This window comes from Berkeleyomyces rouxiae (genome assembly GCF_048999995.1).
Source record: "Berkeleyomyces rouxiae strain 22BRR77 chromosome Unknown BrBRR77_ptg000012l, whole genome shotgun sequence".
NCBI classification, from domain to species: Eukaryota; Fungi; Ascomycota; class Sordariomycetes; order Microascales; family Ceratocystidaceae; genus Berkeleyomyces; species Berkeleyomyces rouxiae.
Window position 1 is genome coordinate 1,158,131 of NW_027396502.1, and position 21,644 is coordinate 1,179,774.

At 49.4% G+C, this 21,644-nt stretch overlaps 4 protein-coding genes across 4 annotated transcripts; 3 read left to right on the plus strand and 1 right to left on the minus strand.

Annotated features, from left to right (window-relative positions):
* Positions 1 to 197: 197 nt before the first annotated feature.
* On the minus strand, positions 198 to 4,926 carry BROUX77_007631 (uncharacterized protein; the record flags this gene model as incomplete). Its single annotated transcript, XM_073752747.1, has 2 exons — positions 198 to 4,827; positions 4,910 to 4,926. The coding sequence occupies 2 exons, from the start codon at positions 4,924 to 4,926 to the stop codon at positions 198 to 200; spliced, it is 4,647 nt and encodes a 1,548-aa protein (XP_073601924.1).
* Positions 4,927 to 10,328: 5,402 nt separating this feature from the next.
* On the plus strand, positions 10,329 to 11,388 carry BROUX77_007632 (uncharacterized protein; the record flags this gene model as incomplete). Its single annotated transcript, XM_073752748.1, has 2 exons — positions 10,329 to 10,349; positions 10,645 to 11,388. 2 exons carry the CDS (start codon positions 10,329 to 10,331, stop codon positions 11,386 to 11,388), a joined length of 765 nt encoding a protein of 254 aa, XP_073601925.1.
* Positions 11,389 to 11,965: 577 nt separating this feature from the next.
* BROUX77_007633 (uncharacterized protein) lies at positions 11,966 to 15,349 on the plus strand (the record flags this gene model as incomplete). The annotated part of the gene is made up of 1 exon (XM_073752749.1): positions 11,966 to 15,349. One exon carries the CDS (start codon positions 11,966 to 11,968, stop codon positions 15,347 to 15,349), a length of 3,384 nt encoding a protein of 1,127 aa, XP_073601926.1.
* Positions 15,350 to 16,642: 1,293 nt separating this feature from the next.
* On the plus strand, positions 16,643 to 17,632 carry BROUX77_007634 (uncharacterized protein; the record flags this gene model as incomplete). The annotated part of the gene is made up of 1 exon (XM_073752750.1): positions 16,643 to 17,632. The coding sequence occupies one exon, from the start codon at positions 16,643 to 16,645 to the stop codon at positions 17,630 to 17,632; it is 990 nt and encodes a 329-aa protein (XP_073601927.1).
* Positions 17,633 to 21,644: the final 4,012 nt, after the last annotated feature.

Here is a 21,644-nt window from a genome sequence, read left to right on the forward strand (position 1 = left end):
TAAAAGTGGAGCAACATCCGTGCACATAAAAGTGGGTCCCGACCCTTGTGACACAAAAAGTGGGTCGCACCCTGGTCGACTAAAAGTGGGTCCACAAACCCTAACCCGAAAGTGGACCCAACTTCAAATCACACAAAAAGTGGGTCAACATGGATCAGCCCAAAGATGATCCAACATCGGGTCCACGACCCGTAACATTACCCCCCTCCTCTCGTCCGTGTGCGGGGGCCTGTCCGGGCGTCAGCTTCTGGTACGCCCACATCGTCTTCTGTTCCAAACTCGGCTTCAAACATCTCAAGCGCTTCGGTGTCCTCGAAATCAACGCGCGGTCTCCAATCTGGCTCTGCGTATCCGGCCCATTTGACAAGAACTTCTCTTCGGTGGCCTCTTCCAACGCGTCTCTGGCGGCTTCTCAGGATTCGTTCAACAAGGTACTCGGGTTCGCCGTATTCGTTTTCTTCAATTGGCGGCGGCTGCGTGTCGTCCGTTTCTTGCGACGGGAACGGGTTCTGGCTGGCGGGCTTGAGCAAATCGACGTGGAATCTCGGATGAACATTTGTCGGCACGTCCAACTCAACAACATGGGGAGAGACAATCTTCCTGACTTTGTACATCGCGTTCGTCCAGGAAAGCTTCTTTGATAGCTGCGGCGTCGAAATATTCTTGAGCTTTAGCCACACGGTGTCTCCGACTTCGAACCGAACCTGGGGGCCTCTCGATCGGTTGGCCTGATCTTCCATGTCCTGTTGTCGCGCTGCCATGGCTGCCTGCGCTAGCTCCCAACCTTCATGGAGTCTCTGGATGAACTTCTCGGCGTCTCGGTGTTCTAGCCTTCGCGGAATGGACTCTTCTGCTGTAACCTGCTCGATTGGGCTGACGTGATAACCGTGCGTCAGGAAAAACGGACTCATTCCCATCGAGGTATTCCGGTTGTTGATCGCCAACATGGCCGAGGGGAGCAAGTCTGGCCAATCATACTGCGAATAGGTGATGAACGATCGCAAGTATGTCAAAACTTCTTGATTCATCCGTTCCGTTGCGCCGTCAGTCTGTGGGTGGAAACCTGTCGACAACCGTTGTTCGATACCAGTAAGCTTGCAAAGGTGAGTCCAAAACTCGCTCGTCCAGTTAGTGCCTCGATCAGAGACCAGCGCGCGCGGGAAACCATGGTGCTTCCAATAACACTGCAGGAAACGCTCTGCACATTCTTCGGCCTTCATCGTATTCATCGCTTCTAAGGCGACACCTCCCGTTAGACGGTCAACAATCACCATCAGGTAGCGGGGATCTCCCGATTTCTTCGCGGGGAGCTCAGTCATGAAGTCTATACCCAGCTCCGAGTGGGGTCGCTGCGGGATCGGAAGCGGCAACAGTAATCCCTTCTTACGCTCGCGCCACACTTTCGACCGCCCACAAACATTGCAGTTCGCACAAAAACGTCTCACATCTCGTGATATACCTGGCCAGAAAAACTCGCGGGACAGAATGGCAAGCGTGCCGTCGCGTCCGGGGTGGCCTGTGATGTGTGAGTCGTGCGTCTTCTGAATCAGTGCCGTCCGTAGGGGTTCCCATTCTGGAACAAACAACTTGTGGCGATATAACAGTGCTCCACGTTGGTCGAATTCGCACTCGGCTATGGATATCGTTATCTTCTTGGTCAGCGACGGGGGAAAACTTCGTTCGCCTGCTGCCAAAGCTTGGTACATTTCCTGCATATCCGAGTCGTGGTCCTTCGCTTGGTCCCAAAGCTCTTGGAGGTGCGGTTGCACAAACAGTCGTGATCCGTCCGGGACATTGTCGGGGCTTTCTGCGATGTCACCAGCTGCCACAGGCACCGTTGCTGTGTGGGGAATCCATTGGTCCTTGATGAGCTTCATGATCCGAGACTTCAGGCGGTCGTCATCTTCGCCTTGCGGAACATCTTGCTGTCGTCGACTGAGGGCGTCGGGCTTTCCACTCTTGCTGCCTGACCGAAACTCCAGCTTAAAATCGAACTCCGAAAGCATCTGCGACCACCGAACCTGGCGCTCCGAAAGTTTGCGAGTCGTCATGAAATACTGTAGGTTCTTGTGGTCGGACAAAATCTTGAAAGGCGCTCCCAAACTCTTAAGTTCGCCTCGCCATTCCTCAAGGCACTTAACCACTGCCAAAAGCTCCTTGTCATGAATCTCGTAGTTAACTTCGGCAGGACTCAACTTCTTGGAGAAAAACGCAACCGGACGCAACTTGCCGTCATCATCAACCTGGGATAGAGTGCCTCCAAGTGCCCAACCAGAGCAGTCGCACTCCACCACCGTCGTTCGGTCTTCGTCCCACATTGCTAAAACTGGTGCCGTGATGAACAAATTCTTGAGCGTCTCGAACGCGCTCTCTTCGGCTTGGCCCCATTTCCACGGGACACCCTTCTTCGTTAAACTGACCAAAGGGGCCGCCACTTCGCTAAACGAGTCGATGAACTGACGATAAAAATTGGCGAATCCGATAAAACTGCGGACCCCCTTGACGTTGGTTGGCGGAACCCACTCTCGTATAGCCGCGACCTTCGCTGGGTCAACCTTGACTCCTTGGCCGGCCTGAATGATGAAACCCAAATACTTCGTTTCCGTAACTGCGAACTCGCACTTGTTAAGGTCCAAACACAGACCCGCATCTCCCAACTTCTTCAGCACGAGCTCGACCTTTTCCATGTGCTCCTTGCGACTACCATCGGTATAAATCAGAACATCATCGAGGTAGGCGGAACAGAAATCGTCCAAATGTTCGCGCAGTGTGCTGTTGATATATCTTTGGAAGGTCGCCGGTGCTCCAGTAAGTCCAAAAGGCGTAACAAGCCACTCGTAAAGGCCAAATCTTGTCCGGAAAGCCGTCTTCCATTCATCGCCCTCTTTGACACGAATCTTGTGAAACACAGCGCGCACGTCAACCTTGGTGAAGTAACGGGCCTTGGCTAACGAACGCAGCGTCTCGCTAATGAGGGGCAGGGGGTAGCGGTCTTTCTCCGTGATGGCGTTGATACCACGGTAGTCGACGCAGAATCGTAGGCCACCCCCGGGCTTCCGTACAAACAGGACTGGCGCACCACCGGGCGAACTGCTGGCTCGGATCCAATTCTTGTCCAAGTGATCCGAAAGTGTTTTGCGCAGGACCAAGAGTTCGTCTCGAGACATACCGTACAGCGGGCCCCACGGGACTTCTTTCTCTTTGCCGTTGTTGTCCTTTGTCAACTTGATAGCGTGGTCGATACCGGGGCGGTTGGGCGGCAAATCTCGTTTCTCATCGTCTAAAAACACGTGGCCGAGGTGCTTCAGTTCTTCGGGAAGCTGCTCGGTAATCTCTCCTAGGGTCATGCGACGCTTAACTTCAAGAGCCTTGTTGATGTCGTGGATCGTGGCGGCGAAAACCTGGATCTCTTCCTTCTTTTTCTTGCTATGGCGAATCTCAGCGGCGAAAACAGAGGCCATAACCATGTTTGCCTTTGCGCCTGGAACATGCGCGTCGAGCCAACCTTTCTCTCGAACCATAAGGGCGTCAGCTCCGGAACCTAGACGAATAACTCGTTCCTTGGCCAAATAAACGACATCGTTGCGCTCCATCCATGGCTTTCCCAAAATCATGTCGTAAGCTAGATTGGGGATAACGTAACCATAGACTGTTTCTTTGCGTCCGTCGATGTCGAGCTCACAAAAGGCAATTTCCGAAATCCATCTCTTCTTGTTGTCATTCTCGGCTAACCGTAGCTCACGCTTCGTTATCGGCATCCGTTGCAAGCCTTTCTTTTTCACTAACGATTCGTTGAAGGCTGACGTCACAAGACACCCGCTATCGAATAAGGCGTCACAGTAGAAGGAGTTGTCGATAAAAGCTTCGATCAGGAACGGGGACGAATGCATCTGGGAAATCGCTTGTTTGGGGGCATCCGTAATCTTTGTCTTCCGTGGCGCAATAGGTTCATGCCGGTCCTTCGTGGCGGACTCTCTCCTGGTAACCTTCTTGTCCGTACTGTGGTTCTCCGGGGTTGTCGTTGCATGTACTTCTGCGGGGGATTCTGCTGGGCGAAACTTCGGGCACCTAAATGAACGATGGCCCTGCTCTAAACAACGGAAACAGGCTTGTCGTAGTCGTGCTTTCTCAATATCAGATTGCGCTCTCCATGGCGCTCTTGGCTTCGGGGGTTCAGCAAACTTCTGCTGGCTCTTCTTTTCTATAATCTTGGCAGCGGTCTCCAACTGGGAGATCAACGCTGCTACTTCTGACTTCTGCTGAAACTGTACTTTCCGGACCTGTACTTCGGGTCCGTCTTCGGTGTCTTCTTCGTCTGTCGATTCTTCCGCGGCTTCAGGGATCGGGAACTCCTCTTGGTCGACTGGCTGTTGCACATACCACGTGCTGCTAGATCCTTCTCTATATCTTGCTTCGTATTGCGGCAAGCACTCAACTCTTCCAGCTATAGTCCGTACTTTCGTCACCCACTTGTTGTAATCGTCGTCGGGTAACTTCTTCGGAGTGAGGTGGTACTGTAATGTGTCGTTGAGGGCCGCATCTATGAATAGGATCTTGCATCTGTCGGGCCAATGCCAACCTCCACAGGCGCTCAGCGAATATTCGTAGTCTTGCAGAAACGCCTTGAAAGTCTGCGCTTCTCCCATTCTCATGGTCATCAACTTCTGACCTGCCTTCATCACAGCTTGCTTGTCGGTGAACTGGTCGTTGATGTGTTCTAAAAGCTTCTCCCAGTCCCAGTCGTGAGCTTCCCCTTGATCGAGCCAAAGATCCAAACGTGGCTGCTGGCTTTGGGGAATACTCATAAAGATTTCGAAACATATTTCGCTGGGAGTGAGGCGGTGGCGATGGCTGATCCGGGCTCTAAGCTTCAGTTGATTGAAGAAACGCTTGAACGAAGAGGGCTGACCATCCCACTGGGGCCATGAGATATTGTGTGTGGGAGAGGGGTATTACGGATAGGGCCCAAGGAAACCATTAGGGTTCTAGAAAGCCAACGACTCAGGACAATGATAGGTTCCAGAGGTGGACAGTCAGGCCTGCGCGGATATACGGCCGGGAGGAGAGGATAGAACTCTCTAGGTCGTATGGTCGGTTTGAGGTAAAGAGGCACACTCAACTAATTGATCTTATAACACACGGAAGGGAATAAACAATCACAGGAACACTGAGGTAACGAAGACGACAGAAGGTACTGATGCAATGAAGGCTATCAAGAAACAAGTGATAATTAAAGATATAGTACTAAAGAAGAAGGTACTATCGAAGAAGTGATACTATAAACTAGTATACAAAGAAGAATGGCAAAAGGGGTGTATGTGATTGTTAAGCTTGGGGAGCAAGAGTTAACCTGATCACACAGGGCAGAAGGCAACGCTATTTAAGGCGTTGCAGATTCTGACAACAGAGATCTTCCCAAGCTAGAACCAAATCACAGATAACCGAAAGTGGGGACATACGTAACTCAACGTTACCAGACGCTACTATCAAACCGGATGTTAGTTCACGAGATAAACCAACACGGCAGCAGCAGAACTGAAAATCCCTCAAGACACCCAGGCAACGATATGTCGCGTTACAGCGATATCGGCCTAACAGGTGTGGGCCCCACGCTCAAACGCTGTTGACACAAAAGGAACGAGAATAGCAGTCAACTCAGAATAAGCTGCATCAACTGCAGAGTACCGAGTTACCTAATAGCGATGATCTATAGTGTGCAAGCCGGCCACACCCGAGTAGATAAACCGGAGTGACACCTCAAGGTTACACAGACCACCAAGTGGTATAACCGTATCATCATACGTCCTTGGAACATTAGCGTGACACAACGGAAGCGGGGTAAGGTGCCAGGCATAACCCTATGCAATGGCAATGGCAAGAATGGCTATTCATGACAGTATGCTCCTTTTAAATGACTGATTTCCACAGCAGTACTAAGATCGCCACATCCTAGACTAGAATCAAGTCGGAGAATTCGCAAAAGGAAGCCGGGCATCTAGGGACACGGAAGTCCACCGGGCTTTGCAGAATCGGAACAGAAGGAATAAGCCAACCATACGGGTCTAGACACAGCATGACTCCGCAGGCAAGAATTGTAGATCTCGATGCACCAACAACATCGTGACGTATAGGGGATCAACGGAATCCCTAGCATGAAAGCTTGTACATCTGATCAACATAAAACAAGGCCTTGAAGTGCAACGACAACTTCGTAAGGGCCTCGTGTCCACAGACAAGAGGAAGGTAAAAAAGAATGGGAATAACGAAAGGCAACCTCATCAACCGAGGGGCAGCACCAAGGATCTTAAGTGGGAATAAGTTGAGAACGCAGCTCAGTACCCGCAAAGGCAAAGGTTTTTCAACCTTGTTGTCCTCCCTAGTTATGGCATTGGTCATAGAAGTAAGAGCCAGGCCTGTAGGTTATAACAAACAACAATCGCTCAGTTCCATAGCCCATAAATCTGTTGCCTGCAAGATGCAGAAGGTCCCCTGAGAACTACCAAGTTCTGGTAACAAGTGTACACCAGAGTGGCTACTCAGTTGGCACAATCATCAATCGCCGCGACATAATCGCCTCCACAATAGCTAAGAACCCCCTGGGACATGGTTCGATGGATGTAAACGAACACGATTCCGGTTGTGGGAGAATAGACTAACATGTGTAATGGGGACTCATCATCGATCGGGTAATTGGTATATGACAACAGACAGCATGGAAACAAAGACGTGCAGGATCCGTAAAGAGTATTGGTGAAAGGGGAAAACAAGAAATTGGTAATGTCAGCTTGTCAAACTTGGCAGTATTTCAGCACAAGATACAAGACTGGCCTGCACCACCATAGGCAGGACTTCGAAGAGGGACATCGTGTTTCTTTTAACGAGAAGAAAAACAACAAGATATTGTCCAAAAGAGAGAGGCAGAGAGTAGGCCCAAGTGAAGACACAAAGAGGTCGCAGAAAGGAGACATAGAGTAGTCGCAAGTAGACGTAACAGAGTCGAAGAAAGTAACAGGCAAGAGAGCTGTCCAAAGTAGAGGACACAGAACATGTCACAAGAAGTAGACGTATAGTGGTCGTAAGTAGACACAACAACAGCCGAAAGAAAATAGTCCGAACAGTGGCCTAACGCATTAGACACAACTGTGGCACGAAGACTAGACATAACTGTCAAGAAGTGGGACAGAAGCGAGCTGTTAACAAAGCGAGTAGACAGCAACTGTCAATACCCAGACAGACACGGGCTGTCAGCAAAGCGAGTAGATATAAACTATCAATACCCGGACAGACACGAGCTGTCGGCAATTATAACCCAGCAGGGGTCAAACGCAAGCACCATAGTGGTCAAAGAAGAGACACAAAAAAAGCAGTCGCCGATGGACACACGGTGTCACAAGGAAGAGGCATTAAGAGGTGTCAACCCAAAGAACAGACACGAGCTGTTCGTAGAACCAACGAGCTCAGCAAAGAACAGACACTAGCTGCTGATATCATATAAATAGACCCAACAGGAGTCAAAACAATTAGGCAAGACAAAGGCCAAGAAATACAGACACAGAGGTCTAAAAACAGACATAAACTGTCCAAGAAATCCCACAAGAACTCAATAACATGCTTTGGCACAATGGCAGGTGTGTGAGTAAACTCAACAACAACACTTTATACACTCAGGTACCATGTTGTAACTCAAAGTAATCTGGGAGTTGGCAACATCATTGCTGCAAGCCAAAAGGTGCATAGCTGGTAGACATGGCTTTCTGGAAACCCCCGTTCAGATGTGGCAAGTTGTAACGACTGGTTGATGCGGGACCAAATGAACAGCTTATAAAATAAGGTAGTTGACCGCCCGTAAATCAACAGAAGATCGTACACTGCCTGGTTCCCGAGGACAAAGAATCGGAGAAGCCAACACTGAAGAAGTAGGGGCAATGAAGCCACGTGTGAGCATGCCATCCAGGTTTTGCTTGACAAGTTGCAAATTTAGATGTGCATCATCAGACGGAAGAGTATTGATATGTTCGGCAGTCGAGACAAGATTAACAGCATGACCTGCGTCTTGACAAGAGGTGGTTGAAGGTACACCATCCCGCAAGAACACCGGACGCAAATCATAATAACTGTCCGAACTGCATTCGGGATATCGCTTGTGCACTTGTTCTAGCCGTAGGTCATCCTGATCAACAGGATCGAGAACCTGCTCAGCGGTAGTGCGGTGAGCCCGCCGGTTCTCATTGCTTGCAGTGGAACGCAAAGCTTGAGACGACATTAGCCTAGAGGAACAAAGTGCTTCAACGAAATTAAAGGAGCTGGGACAGAGACAGTGCCATCAACTGACTGTCCACAGAAGAAGAGAAGTAGATTGAGAAATGGAATCAACTAAGAACCAGAAAGAGCCGAGTTATGACTAGCGGACGAAGAAGGTTGTGTAACAACAGCAGCGCTAGTATGATCATAGGAAGACGGGATATCGGCCGTAGTCGAGAGCCGGAACGAAAAGAAGAATAAGGTGTGCTAAAGAATAACAAAGAGTTGGAAGAATGTGTGAGTCTTTAAATGAAGCTTAACAAAATATTACGGATAGGGCCCAAGGAAACCATTAGGGTTCTAGAAAGCCAACGACTCAGGACAATGATAGGTTCCAGAGGTGGACAGTCAGGCCTGCGCGGATATACGGCCGGGAGGAGAGGATAGAACTCTCTAGGTCGTATGGTCGGTTTGAGGTAAAGAGGCACACTCAACTAATTGATCTTATAACACACGGAAGGGAATAAACAATCACAGGAACACTGAGGTAACGAAGACGACAGAAGGTACTGATGCAATGAAGGCTATCAAGAAACAAGTGATAATTAAAGATATAGTACTAAAGAAGAAGGTACTATCGAAGAAGTGATACTATAAACTAGTATACAAAGAAGAATGGCAAAAGGGGTGTATGTGATTGTTAAGCTTGGGGAGCAAGAGTTAACCTGATCACACAGGGCAGAAGGCAACGCTATTTAAGGCGTTGCAGATTCTGACAACAGAGATCTTCCCAAGCTAGAACCAAATCACAGATAACCGAAAGTGGGGACATACGTAACTCAACGTTACCAGACGCTACTATCAAACCGGATGTTAGTTCACGAGATAAACCAACACGGCAGCAGCAGAACTGAAAATCCCTCAAGACACCCAGGCAACGATATGTCGCGTTACAGCGATATCGGCCTAACAGGTGTGGGCCCCACGCTCAAACGCTGTTGACACAAAAGGAACGAGAATAGCAGTCAACTCAGAATAAGCTGCATCAACTGCAGAGTACCGAGTTACCTAATAGCGATGATCTATAGTGTGCAAGCCGGCCACACCCGAGTAGATAAACCGGAGTGACACCTCAAGGTTACACAGACCACCAAGTGGTATAACCGTATCATCATACGTCCTTGGAACATTAGCGTGACACAACGGAAGCGGGGTAAGGTGCCAGGCATAACCCTATGCAATGGCAATGGCAAGAATGGCTATTCATGACAAGGGGGAACATTGTTGACTCGATAACAGCTGATGCACTGACTGTAAAAGCTCGAACGTGGTAACATCAGGCTGCGGGTTGACTTCGGTCTGCTGAGGCATGGTGGCGACCTGGGGTGGCAACGTGGCGGGGAGGAAAGGCGGAAAACTGGGGGTCCTAGGGCTCGACATGGCATAAGATTGCACTTGCCCAAATAGGATAAAAACAAACAGGTAGAACAGGGATAGGAACATATCCAAATAGAGGGATGAAAACTGTGTGTAAAACTTCTTGAACGGATCCCGTAACTCCAGGGGATCGTGAGAAAACTCAAGAAGATGTTAAAGATAATATGTGACGGGTTTCACTAAGTATGAGAAAATCTCATAGTTATGACCAAATGCTGTTTATTATCTTTAACATAGGGAAGAAAAGAAAAAAAAGGAAGAAGAAAATCTAAACTAAAGATGGGGGAACTGGCTATGCTTTATAGGCATTCAGGAATCCAGTTGTGTGGGCCCCACCAGGGCAACCAGCCCTATGACCCCTGTACAATAAAAGTGGAGCAACATCCGTGCACATAAAAGTGGGTCCCGACCCTTGTGACACAAAAAGTGGGTCGCACCCTGGTCGACTAAAAGTGGGTCCACAAACCCTAACCCGAAAGTGGACCCAACTTCAAATCACACAAAAAGTGGGTCAACATGGATCAGCCCAAAGATGATCCAACATCGGGTCCACGACCCGTAACAATGCCCCTACGATGTGCCTCCCAACCGGAACGCGCCTCCTGCCCGTGTCCGCGGTGTACACGTGCCCACGCCGCCGCAGCTAGACGATGACCTGGATGCCGATTTCGGTGTCGTACAGTTGCCCACTGCTCAGTCGGAAAACTGAGACCCTCCGGTGACAGTCGCCCCCGGAGGGGTAAGAACAAGAAGGGAACGTCCCCTTTGCTTGTGAGAGGCTCCTTATCTGTTGACGTTGTAATCAACGGCTCTCACAACTCAGTAGCTTTAGTCGATACCGGAAATACAGTCTCCTTGATCATATCCCAGGCCCTCGTGAAACGATTGAAACTACCTTGTTCTGCGCTGCAAACTTCCCTTTCCCTAAAACCTTTTAATGACCAACCTTCTTCTGTGGCCACTCAGGCTGCCCGCTTCGAGCTGGATCTCGGCGGCCTCCGGGAAGAAGTCCTTGCCCTTGTCGTACCCGACATTTATGATGACGAACTTCTTATTGGATACCCGTGGCTGAGCCACCACAACGCCCTAATAGACTGCAACCGACACCGTTTGGTGCTCCCCCACTTCTCCGTCCCTCGCTCTGTTTCGACCATTCGGAACTTGGACACCCCTACGGAATTGAAAGCTGCACGTGTCAGCAAGATCTTGCACCAGGACTTGAAGGTCTTTGCTGCGAGCATACAGGATATCAACAAAGCATTGGAAAAGTTGGCCCGAGAGAACGAGCCTGTTACAGATGACTGGAAGGAAAAGGTTCCCAGTTGGATAGACCCACAGAATGTTGTTGCTTTTGACCCAGAAGCACTCTACACGCGCCGCCTCCCGCCGCTGCGTCCCGGGATGAACCACGAGATTCATCTAACTGTCCCTGACTCGGAAGCTCCCTGGGGACCACTGTACAGCCTTTCCCACGATGAGTTGATAGTACTGCGCCAAACGTTACTGAACCTACTGAACAAGAAGTTCATTCGAATGAGTAGTTCCACTGCTGCTGCCTCCATCCTGTTCGTCAAGAAACCTGGCGGTGGACTTAGATTCTGCGTGGACTACCGTCTGTTGAACAAGCTGATGAAGAAGGATAGATACCCGTTACCCATGTTACGGGTCGTGGACCCGATGTTGGATCATCTTTGGGCTGATCCATGTTGACCCACTTTTTGTGTGATTTGAAGTTGGGTCCACTTTCGGGTTAGGGTTTGTGGACCCACTTTTAGTCGACCAGGGTGCGGCCCACTTTTTGTGTCACAAGGGTCGGGACCCACTTTTATGTGCACGGATGTTGCTCCACTTTTATTGTACAGGGGTCATAGGGCTGGTTGCCCTGGTGGGGCCCACACAACTGGATTCCTGAATGCCTATAAAGCATAGCCAGTTCCCCCATCTTTAGTTTAGATTTTCTTCTTCCTTTTCTTTCTTTTCTTCCCTATGTTAAAGATAATAAACAGCATTTGGTCATAACTATGAGATTTTCTCATACTTAGTGAAACCCGTCACATATTATCTTTAACATCTTCTTGAGTTTTCTCACGATCCCCTGGAGTTACGGGATCCGTTCAAGAAGTTTTACACACAGTTTTCATCCCTCTATTTGGATATGTTCCTATCCCTGTTCTACCTGTTTGTTTTTATCCTATTTGGGCAAGTGCAATCTTATGCCATGTCGAGCCCTAGGACCCCCAGTTTTCCGCCTTTCCTCCCCGCCACGTTGCCACCCCAGGTCGCCACCATGCCCCAGCAGACCGAAGTCAACCCGCAGCCTGATGTTACCACGTTCCAGTTGTTACAGTCAGTGCATCAGCTGTTATCGAGCCAACAATGTTCCCCCTCTCCCACACACAATATCTCATGGCCCCAGTGGGATGGTCAGCCCTCTTCGTTCAAGCGTTTCTTCAATCAACTGAAGCTTAGAGCCCGGATCAGCCATCGCCACCGCCTCACTCCCAGCGAAATATGTTTCGAAATCTTTATGAGTATTCCCCAAAGCCAGCAGCCACGTTTAGATCTTTGGCTCGATCAAGGGGAAGCTCACGACTGGGACTGGGAGAAGCTTTTAGAACACATCAACGACCAGTTCACCGACAAGCAAGCTGTGATGAAGGCAGGTCAGAAGTTGATGACCATGAGAATGGGAGAAGCGCAGACTTTCAACGCGTTTCTGCAAGACTACGAATATTCGCTGAGCGCCTGTGGAGGTTGGCATTGGCCCGACAGATGCAAGATCCTATTCATAGATGCGGCCCTCAACGACACATTACAGTACCACCTCACTCCGAAGAAGTTACCCGACGACGATTACAACAAGTGGGTGACGAAAGTACGAACTATAGCTGGAAGAGTCGAGTGCTTGCCGCAATACGAAGCAAGATATAGAGATGGATCTAGCAGCACGTGGTATGTGCAACAGCCAGTCGACCAAGAGGAGTTCCCGATCCCTGAAGCCGCGGAAGAATCGACAGACGAAGAAGACACCGAAGACGGACCCGAAGTACAGGTCCGGAAAGTACAGTTTCAGCAGAAGTCAGAAGTAGCAGCGTTGATCTCCCAGTTGGAGACCGCTGCCAAGATTATAGAAAAGAAGAGCCAGCAGAAGTTTGCTGAACCCCCGAAGCCACGAGCGCCATGGAGAGCGCAATCTGATATCGAAAAGGCACGACTACGACAAGCCTGTTTCCGTTGTTTAGAGCAGGGCCATCGTTCGTTTAGGTGCCCGAAGTTTCGCCCAGCAGAATCGCCCGCAGAAGTACATGCAACGACAACCCCGGAGAACCACAGTATCGACAAGAAGGTTACCAGGAGAGAATCCCCCACGAAGGACCGGCATGAACCTATTTCGCCACGAAAGACAAAGATTACGGATGCCCCCAAACAAGCGATTTCCCAGATGCATTCGTCCCCGTTCCTGATCGAAGCTTTTATCGACAACTCCTTCTACTGTGACGCCTTGTTCGATAGCGGATGCCTAGTAACGTCAGCCTTCAACGAATCGTTGGTGAAAAAGAAAGGCTTGCAACGGATGCCGATAACGAAGCGTGAGCTACGGTTAGCCGAGAATGACGAAAAGAAGAGATGGATTTCGGAAATTGCCTTTTGTGAGCTCGACATCGACGGACGCAAAGAAACAGTCTATGGTTACGTTATCCCCAATCTAGCTTACGACATGATTTTGGGAAAGCCATGGATGGAGCGCAACGATGTCGTTTATTTGGCCAAGGAACGAGTTATTCGTCTAGGTTCCGGAGCTGACGCCCTTATGGTTCGAGAGAAAGGTTGGCTCGACGCGCATGTTCCAGGCGCAAAGGCAAACATGGTTATGGCCTCTGTTTTCGCCGCTGAGATTCGCCATAGCAAGAAAAAGAAGGAAGAGATCCAGGTTTTCGCCGCCACGATCCACGACATCAACAAGGCTCTTGAAGTTAAGCGTCGCATGACCCTAGGAGAGATTACCGAGCAGCTTCCCGAAGAACTGAAGCACCTCGGCCACGTGTTTTTAGACGATGAGAAACGAGATTTGCCGCCCAACCGCCCCGGTATCGACCACGCTATCAAGTTGACAAAGGACAACAACGGCAAAGAGAAAGAAGTCCCGTGGGGCCCGCTGTACGGTATGTCTCGAGACGAACTCTTGGTCCTGCGCAAAACACTTTCGGATCACTTGGACAAGAATTGGATCCGAGCCAGCAGTTCGCCCGGTGGTGCGCCAGTCCTGTTTGTACGGAAGCCCGGGGGTGGCCTACGATTCTGTGTCGACTACCGTGGTATCAACGCCATCACGGAGAAAGACCGCTACCCCCTGCCCCTCATTAGCGAGACGCTGCGTTCGTTAGCCAAGGCCCGTTACTTCACCAAGGTTGACGTCCGCGCTGCGTTTCACAAGATTCGTGTCAAAGAGGGCGATGAATGGAAGACGGCTTTCCGGACAAGATTTGGCCTTTACGAGTGGCTTGTTACGCCTTTTGGACTTACTGGAGCACCGGCGACTTTCCAAAGATACATCAACAGCACACTGCGCGAACATTTGGACGATTTCTGTTCCGCCTACCTCGATGATGTTCTGATTTATACTGATGGTAGCCGCAAGGAGCATATGGAAAAGGTCGAGCTCGTGCTGAAGAAGCTGGGAGATGCGGGTCTGTGTTTGGACCTCAACAAGTGCGAGTTCGCAGTTACGGAAACGAAGTATTTGGGTTTCATCATTCAGGCCGGCCAAGGAGTCAAGGTTGACCCAGCGAAGGTCGCGGCTATACGAGAGTGGGTTCCGCCAACCAACGTCAAGGGGGTCCGCAGTTTTATCGGATTCGCCAATTTTTATCGTCAGTTCATCGACTCGTTTAGCGAAGTGGCGGCCCCTTTGGTCAGTTTAACGAAGAAGGGTGTCCCGTGGAAATGGGGCCAAGCCGAAGAGAGCGCGTTCGAGACGCTCAAGAATTTGTTCATCACGGCACCAGTTTTAGCAATGTGGGACGAAGACCGAACGACGGTGGTGGAGTGCGACTGCTCTGGTTGGGCACTTGGAGGCACTCTATCCCAGGTTGATGATGACGGCAAGTTGCGTCCGGTTGCGTTTTTCTCCAAGAAGTTGAGTCCTGCCGAAGTTAACTACGAGATTCATGACAAGGAGCTTTTGGCAGTGGTTAAGTGCCTTGAGGAATGGCGAGGCGAACTTAAGAGTTTGGGAGCGCCTTTCAAGATTTTGTCCGACCACAAGAACCTACAGTATTTCATGACGACTCGCAAACTTTCGGAGCGCCAGGTTCGGTGGTCGCAGATGCTTTCGGAGTTCGATTTTAAGCTGGAGTTTCGGTCAGGCAGCAAGAGTGGAAAGCCCGACGCCCTCAGTCGACGACAGCAAGATGTTCCGCAAGGCGAAGATGACGACCGCCTGAAGTCTCGGATCATGAAGCTCATCAAGGACCAATGGATTCCCCACACAGCAACGGTGCCTGTGGCAGCTGGTGACATCGCAGAAAGCCCCGACAATGTCCCGGACGGATCACGACTGTTTGTGCAACCGCACCTCCAAGAGCTTTGGGACCAAGCGAAGGACCACGACTCGGATATGCAGGAAATGTACCAAGCTTTTATTACGGATAGGGCCCAAGGAAACCATTAGGGTTCTAGAAAGCCAACGACTCAGGACAATGATAGGTTCCAGAGGTGGACAGTCAGGCCTGCGCGGATATACGGCCGGGAGGAGAGGATAGAACTCTCTAGGTCGTATGGTCGGTTTGAGGTAAAGAGGCACACTCAACTAATTGATCTTATAACACACGGAAGGGAATAAACAATCACAGGAACACTGAGGTAACGAAGACGACAGAAGGTACTGATGCAATGAAGGCTATCAAGAAACAAGTGATAATTAAAGATATAGTACTAAAGAAGAAGGTACTATCGAAGAAGTGATACTATAAACTAGTATACAAAGAAGAATGGCAAAAGGGGTGTATGTGATTGTTAAGCTTGGGGAGCAAGAGTTAACCTGATCACACAGGGCAGAAGGCAACGCTATTTAAGGCGTTGCAGATTCTGACAACAGAGATCTTCCCAAGCTAGAACCAAATCACAGATAACCGAAAGTGGGGACATACGTAACTCAACGTTACCAGACGCTACTATCAAACCGGATGTTAGTTCACGAGATAAACCAACACGGCAGCAGCAGAACTGAAAATCCCTCAAGACACCCAGGCAACGATATGTCGCGTTACAGCGATATCGGCCTAACAGGTGTGGGCCCCACGCTCAAACGCTGTTGACACAAAAGGAACGAGAATAGCAGTCAACTCAGAATAAGCTGCATCAACTGCAGAGTACCGAGTTACCTAATAGCGATGATCTATAGTGTGCAAGCCGGCCACACCCGAGTAGATAAACCGGAGTGACACCTCAAGGTTACACAGACCACCAAGTGGTATAACCGTATCATCATACGTCCTTGGAACATTAGCGTGACACAACGGAAGCGGGGTAAGGTGCCAGGCATAACCCTATGCAATGGCAATGGCAAGAATGGCTATTCATGACAGCTTTGGCAGCAGGCGAACGAAGTTTTCCCCCGTCGCTGACCAAGAAGATAACGATATCCATAGCCGAGTGCGAATTCGACCAACGTGGAGCACTGTTATATCGCCACAAGTTGTTTGTTCCAGAATGGGAACCCCTACGGACGGCACTGATTCAGAAGACGCACGATTCACACATCACAGGCCACCCCGGACGCGACGGCACGCTTGCCATTCTGTCCCGCGAGTTTTTCTGGCCAGGTATATCGCGAGATGTGAGACGTTTTTGTGCGAACTGCAATGTTTGTGGGCGGTCGAAAGTGTGGCGCGAGCGTAAGAAGGGATTACTGTTGCCGCTTCCGATCCCGCAGCGACCCCACTCGGAGCTGGGTATAGACTTCATGACTGAGCTCCCCGCGAAGAAATCGGGAGATCCCCGCTACCTGATGGTGATTGTTGACCGTCTAACGGGAGGTGTTGCCTTGGAAGCCATGAACACGATGAAGGCCGAACAATGTGCAGAGAGTTTTCTGCAGTGTTACTGGAAGCACCATGGTTTCCCGCGCGCGCTGGTCTCTGATCGAGGCACTAACTGGACGAGCGAGTTTTGGACTCATCTTTGCAAGCTTACTGGTATCGAACAACGGTTGTCGACAGGTTTCCACCCACAGACTGACGGCGCAACGGAACGGATGAATCAAGAAGTTTTGACATACTTGCGATCGTTCATCACCTATTCGCAGTATGATTGGCCAGACTTGCTCCCCTCGGCCATGTTGGCGATCAACAACCGGAATACCTCGATGGGAATGAGTCCGTTTTTCCTGACGCACGGTTATCACGTCAGCCCAATCGAGCAAGTTACAGCAGAAGAGTCCGTTCCGCGAAGGCTAGAACACCGAGACGCCGAGAAGTTCATTCAGAGACTCCACGAAGGCTGGGAGCTAGCACAGGCAGCCATGGCAGCGCGACAACAGGACATGGAAGATCAGGCCAACCGATCGAGAGGCCCCCAGGTTCGGTTCGAAGTCGGAGACACCGTGTGGCTAAAGCTCAAGAATATTTCGACGCCCCAGCTATCAAAGAAGCTTTCCTGGACGAACGCGATGTACAAAGTCAGGAAGATTGTCTCTCCCCACGTTGTTGAGTTGGACGTGCCGACAAATGTTCATCCGAGATTCCACGTCGATTTGCTCAAGCCCGCCAGCCAGAACCCGTTCCCGTCGCAAGAAACGGACGACACGCAGCCGCCGCCAATTGAAGAAAACAAATACGGCGAACCCGAGTACCTTGTTGAACGAATCCTGAGAAGCCGCCAGAGACGCGTTGGAAGAGGCTACCGCAGAGAAGTTCTTGTCAAATGGGCCGGATACGCAGAGTATTACGGATAGGGCCCAAGGAAACCATTAGGGTTCTAGAAAGCCAACGACTCAGGACAATGATAGGTTCCAGAGGTGGACAGTCAGGCCTGCGCGGATATACGGCCGGGAGGAGAGGATAGAACTCTCTAGGTCGTATGGTCGGTTTGAGGTAAAGAGGCACACTCAACTAATTGATCTTATAACACACGGAAGGGAATAAACAATCACAGGAACACTGAGGTAACGAAGACGACAGAAGGTACTGATGCAATGAAGGCTATCAAGAAACAAGTGATAATTAAAGATATAGTACTAAAGAAGAAGGTACTATCGAAGAAGTGATACTATAAACTAGTATACAAAGAAGAATGGCAAAAGGGGTGTATGTGATTGTTAAGCTTGGGGAGCAAGAGTTAACCTGATCACACAGGGCAGAAGGCAACGCTATTTAAGGCGTTGCAGATTCTGACAACAGAGATCTTCCCAAGCTAGAACCAAATCACAGATAACCGAAAGTGGGGACATACGTAACTCAACGTTACCAGACGCTACTATCAAACCGGATGTTAGTTCACGAGATAAACCAACACGGCAGCAGCAGAACTGAAAATCCCTCAAGACACCCAGGCAACGATATGTCGCGTTACAGCGATATCGGCCTAACAGGTGTGGGCCCCACGCTCAAACGCTGTTGACACAAAAGGAACGAGAATAGCAGTCAACTCAGAATAAGCTGCATCAACTGCAGAGTACCGAGTTACCTAATAGCGATGATCTATAGTGTGCAAGCCGGCCACACCCGAGTAGATAAACCGGAGTGACACCTCAAGGTTACACAGACCACCAAGTGGTATAACCGTATCATCATACGTCCTTGGAACATTAGCGTGACACAACGGAAGCGGGGTAAGGTGCCAGGCATAACCCTATGCAATGGCAATGGCAAGAATGGCTATTCATGACAGTATGCTCCTTTTAAATGACTGATTTCCACAGCAGTACTAAGATCGCCACATCCTAGACTAGAATCAAGTCGGAGAATTCGCAAAAGGAAGCCGGGCATCTAGGGACACGGAAGTCCACCGGGCTTTGCAGAATCGGAACAGAAGGAATAAGCCAACCATACGGGTCTAGACACAGCATGACTCCGCAGGCAAGAATTGTAGATCTCGATGCACCAACAACATCGTGACGTATAGGGGATCAACGGAATCCCTAGCATGAAAGCTTGTACATCTGATCAACATAAAACAAGGCCTTGAAGTGCAACGACAACTTCGTAAGGGCCTCGTGTCCACAGACAAGAGGAAGGTAAAAAAGAATGGGAATAACGAAAGGCAACCTCATCAACCGAGGGGCAGCACCAAGGATCTTAAGTGGGAATAAGTTGAGAACGCAGCTCAGTACCCGCAAAGGCAAAGGTTTTTCAACCTTGTTGTCCTCCCTAGTTATGGCATTGGTCATAGAAGTAAGAGCCAGGCCTGTAGGTTATAACAAACAACAATCGCTCAGTTCCATAGCCCATAAATCTGTTGCCTGCAAGATGCAGAAGGTCCCCTGAGAACTACCAAGTTCTGGTAACAAGTGTACACCAGAGTGGCTACTCAGTTGGCACAATCATCAATCGCCGCGACATAATCGCCTCCACAATAGCTAAGAACCCCCTGGGACATGGTTCGATGGATGTAAACGAACACGATTCCGGTTGTGGGAGAATAGACTAACATGTGTAATGGGGACTCATCATCGATCGGGTAATTGGTATATGACAACAGACAGCATGGAAACAAAGACGTGCAGGATCCGTAAAGAGTATTGGTGAAAGGGGAAAACAAGAAATTGGTAATGTCAGCTTGTCAAACTTGGCAGTATTTCAGCACAAGATACAAGACTGGCCTGCACCACCATAGGCAGGACTTCGAAGAGGGACATCGTGTTTCTTTTAACGAGAAGAAAAACAACAAGATATTGTCCAAAAGAGAGAGGCAGAGAGTAGGCCCAAGTGAAGACACAAAGAGGTCGCAGAAAGGAGACATAGAGTAGTCGCAAGTAGACGTAACAGAGTCGAAGAAAGTAACAGGCAAGAGAGCTGTCCAAAGTAGAGGACACAGAACATGTCACAAGAAGTAGACGTATAGTGGTCGTAAGTAGACACAACAACAGCCGAAAGAAAATAGTCCGAACAGTGGCCTAACGCATTAGACACAACTGTGGCACGAAGACTAGACATAACTGTCAAGAAGTGGGACAGAAGCGAGCTGTTAACAAAGCGAGTAGACAGCAACTGTCAATACCCAGACAGACACGGGCTGTCAGCAAAGCGAGTAGATATAAACTATCAATACCCGGACAGACACGAGCTGTCGGCAATTATAACCCAGCAGGGGTCAAACGCAAGCACCATAGTGGTCAAAGAAGAGACACAAAAAAAGCAGTCGCCGATGGACACACGGTGTCACAAGGAAGAGGCATTAAGAGGTGTCAACCCAAAGAACAGACACGAGCTGTTCGTAGAACCAACGAGCTCAGCAAAGAACAGACACTAGCTGCTGATATCATATAAATAGACCCAACAGGAGTCAAAACAATTAGGCAAGACAAAGGCCAAGAAATACAGACACAGAGGTCTAAAAACAGACATAAACTGTCCAAGAAATCCCACAAGAACTCAATAACATGCTTTGGCACAATGGCAGGTGTGTGAGTAAACTCAACAACAACACTTTATACACTCAGGTACCATGTTGTAACTCAAAGTAATCTGGGAGTTGGCAACATCATTGCTGCAAGCCAAAAGGTGCATAGCTGGTAGACATGGCTTTCTGGAAACCCCCGTTCAGATGTGGCAAGTTGTAACGACTGGTTGATGCGGGACCAAATGAACAGCTTATAAAATAAGGTAGTTGACCGCCCGTAAATCAACAGAAGATCGTACACTGCCTGGTTCCCGAGGACAAAGAATCGGAGAAGCCAACACTGAAGAAGTAGGGGCAATGAAGCCACGTGTGAGCATGCCATCCAGGTTTTGCTTGACAAGTTGCAAATTTAGATGTGCATCATCAGACGGAAGAGTATTGATATGTTCGGCAGTCGAGACAAGATTAACAGCATGACCTGCGTCTTGACAAGAGGTGGTTGAAGGTACACCATCCCGCAAGAACACCGGACGCAAATCATAATAACTGTCCGAACTGCATTCGGGATATCGCTTGTGCACTTGTTCTAGCCGTAGGTCATCCTGATCAACAGGATCGAGAACCTGCTCAGCGGTAGTGCGGTGAGCCCGCCGGTTCTCATTGCTTGCAGTGGAACGCAAAGCTTGAGACGACATTAGCCTAGAGGAACAAAGTGCTTCAACGAAATTAAAGGAGCTGGGACAGAGACAGTGCCATCAACTGACTGTCCACAGAAGAAGAGAAGTAGATTGAGAAATGGAATCAACTAAGAACCAGAAAGAGCCGAGTTATGACTAGCGGACGAAGAAGGTTGTGTAACAACAGCAGCGCTAGTATGATCATAGGAAGACGGGATATCGGCCGTAGTCGAGAGCCGGAACGAAAAGAAGAATAAGGTGTGCTAAAGAATAACAAAGAGTTGGAAGAATGTGTGAGTCTTTAAATGAAGCTTAACAAAATATTACGGATAGGGCCCAAGGAAACCATTAGGGTTCTAGAAAGCCAACGACTCAGGACAATGATAGGTTCCAGAGGTGGACAGTCAGGCCTGCGCGGATATACGGCCGGGAGGAGAGGATAGAACTCTCTAGGTCGTATGGTCGGTTTGAGGTAAAGAGGCACACTCAACTAATTGATCTTATAACACACGGAAGGGAATAAACAATCACAGGAACACTGAGGTAACGAAGACGACAGAAGGTACTGATGCAATGAAGGCTATCAAGAAACAAGTGATAATTAAAGATATAGTACTAAAGAAGAAGGTACTATCGAAGAAGTGATACTATAAACTAGTATACAAAGAAGAATGGCAAAAGGGGTGTATGTGATTGTTAAGCTTGGGGAGCAAGAGGTAACCTGATCAC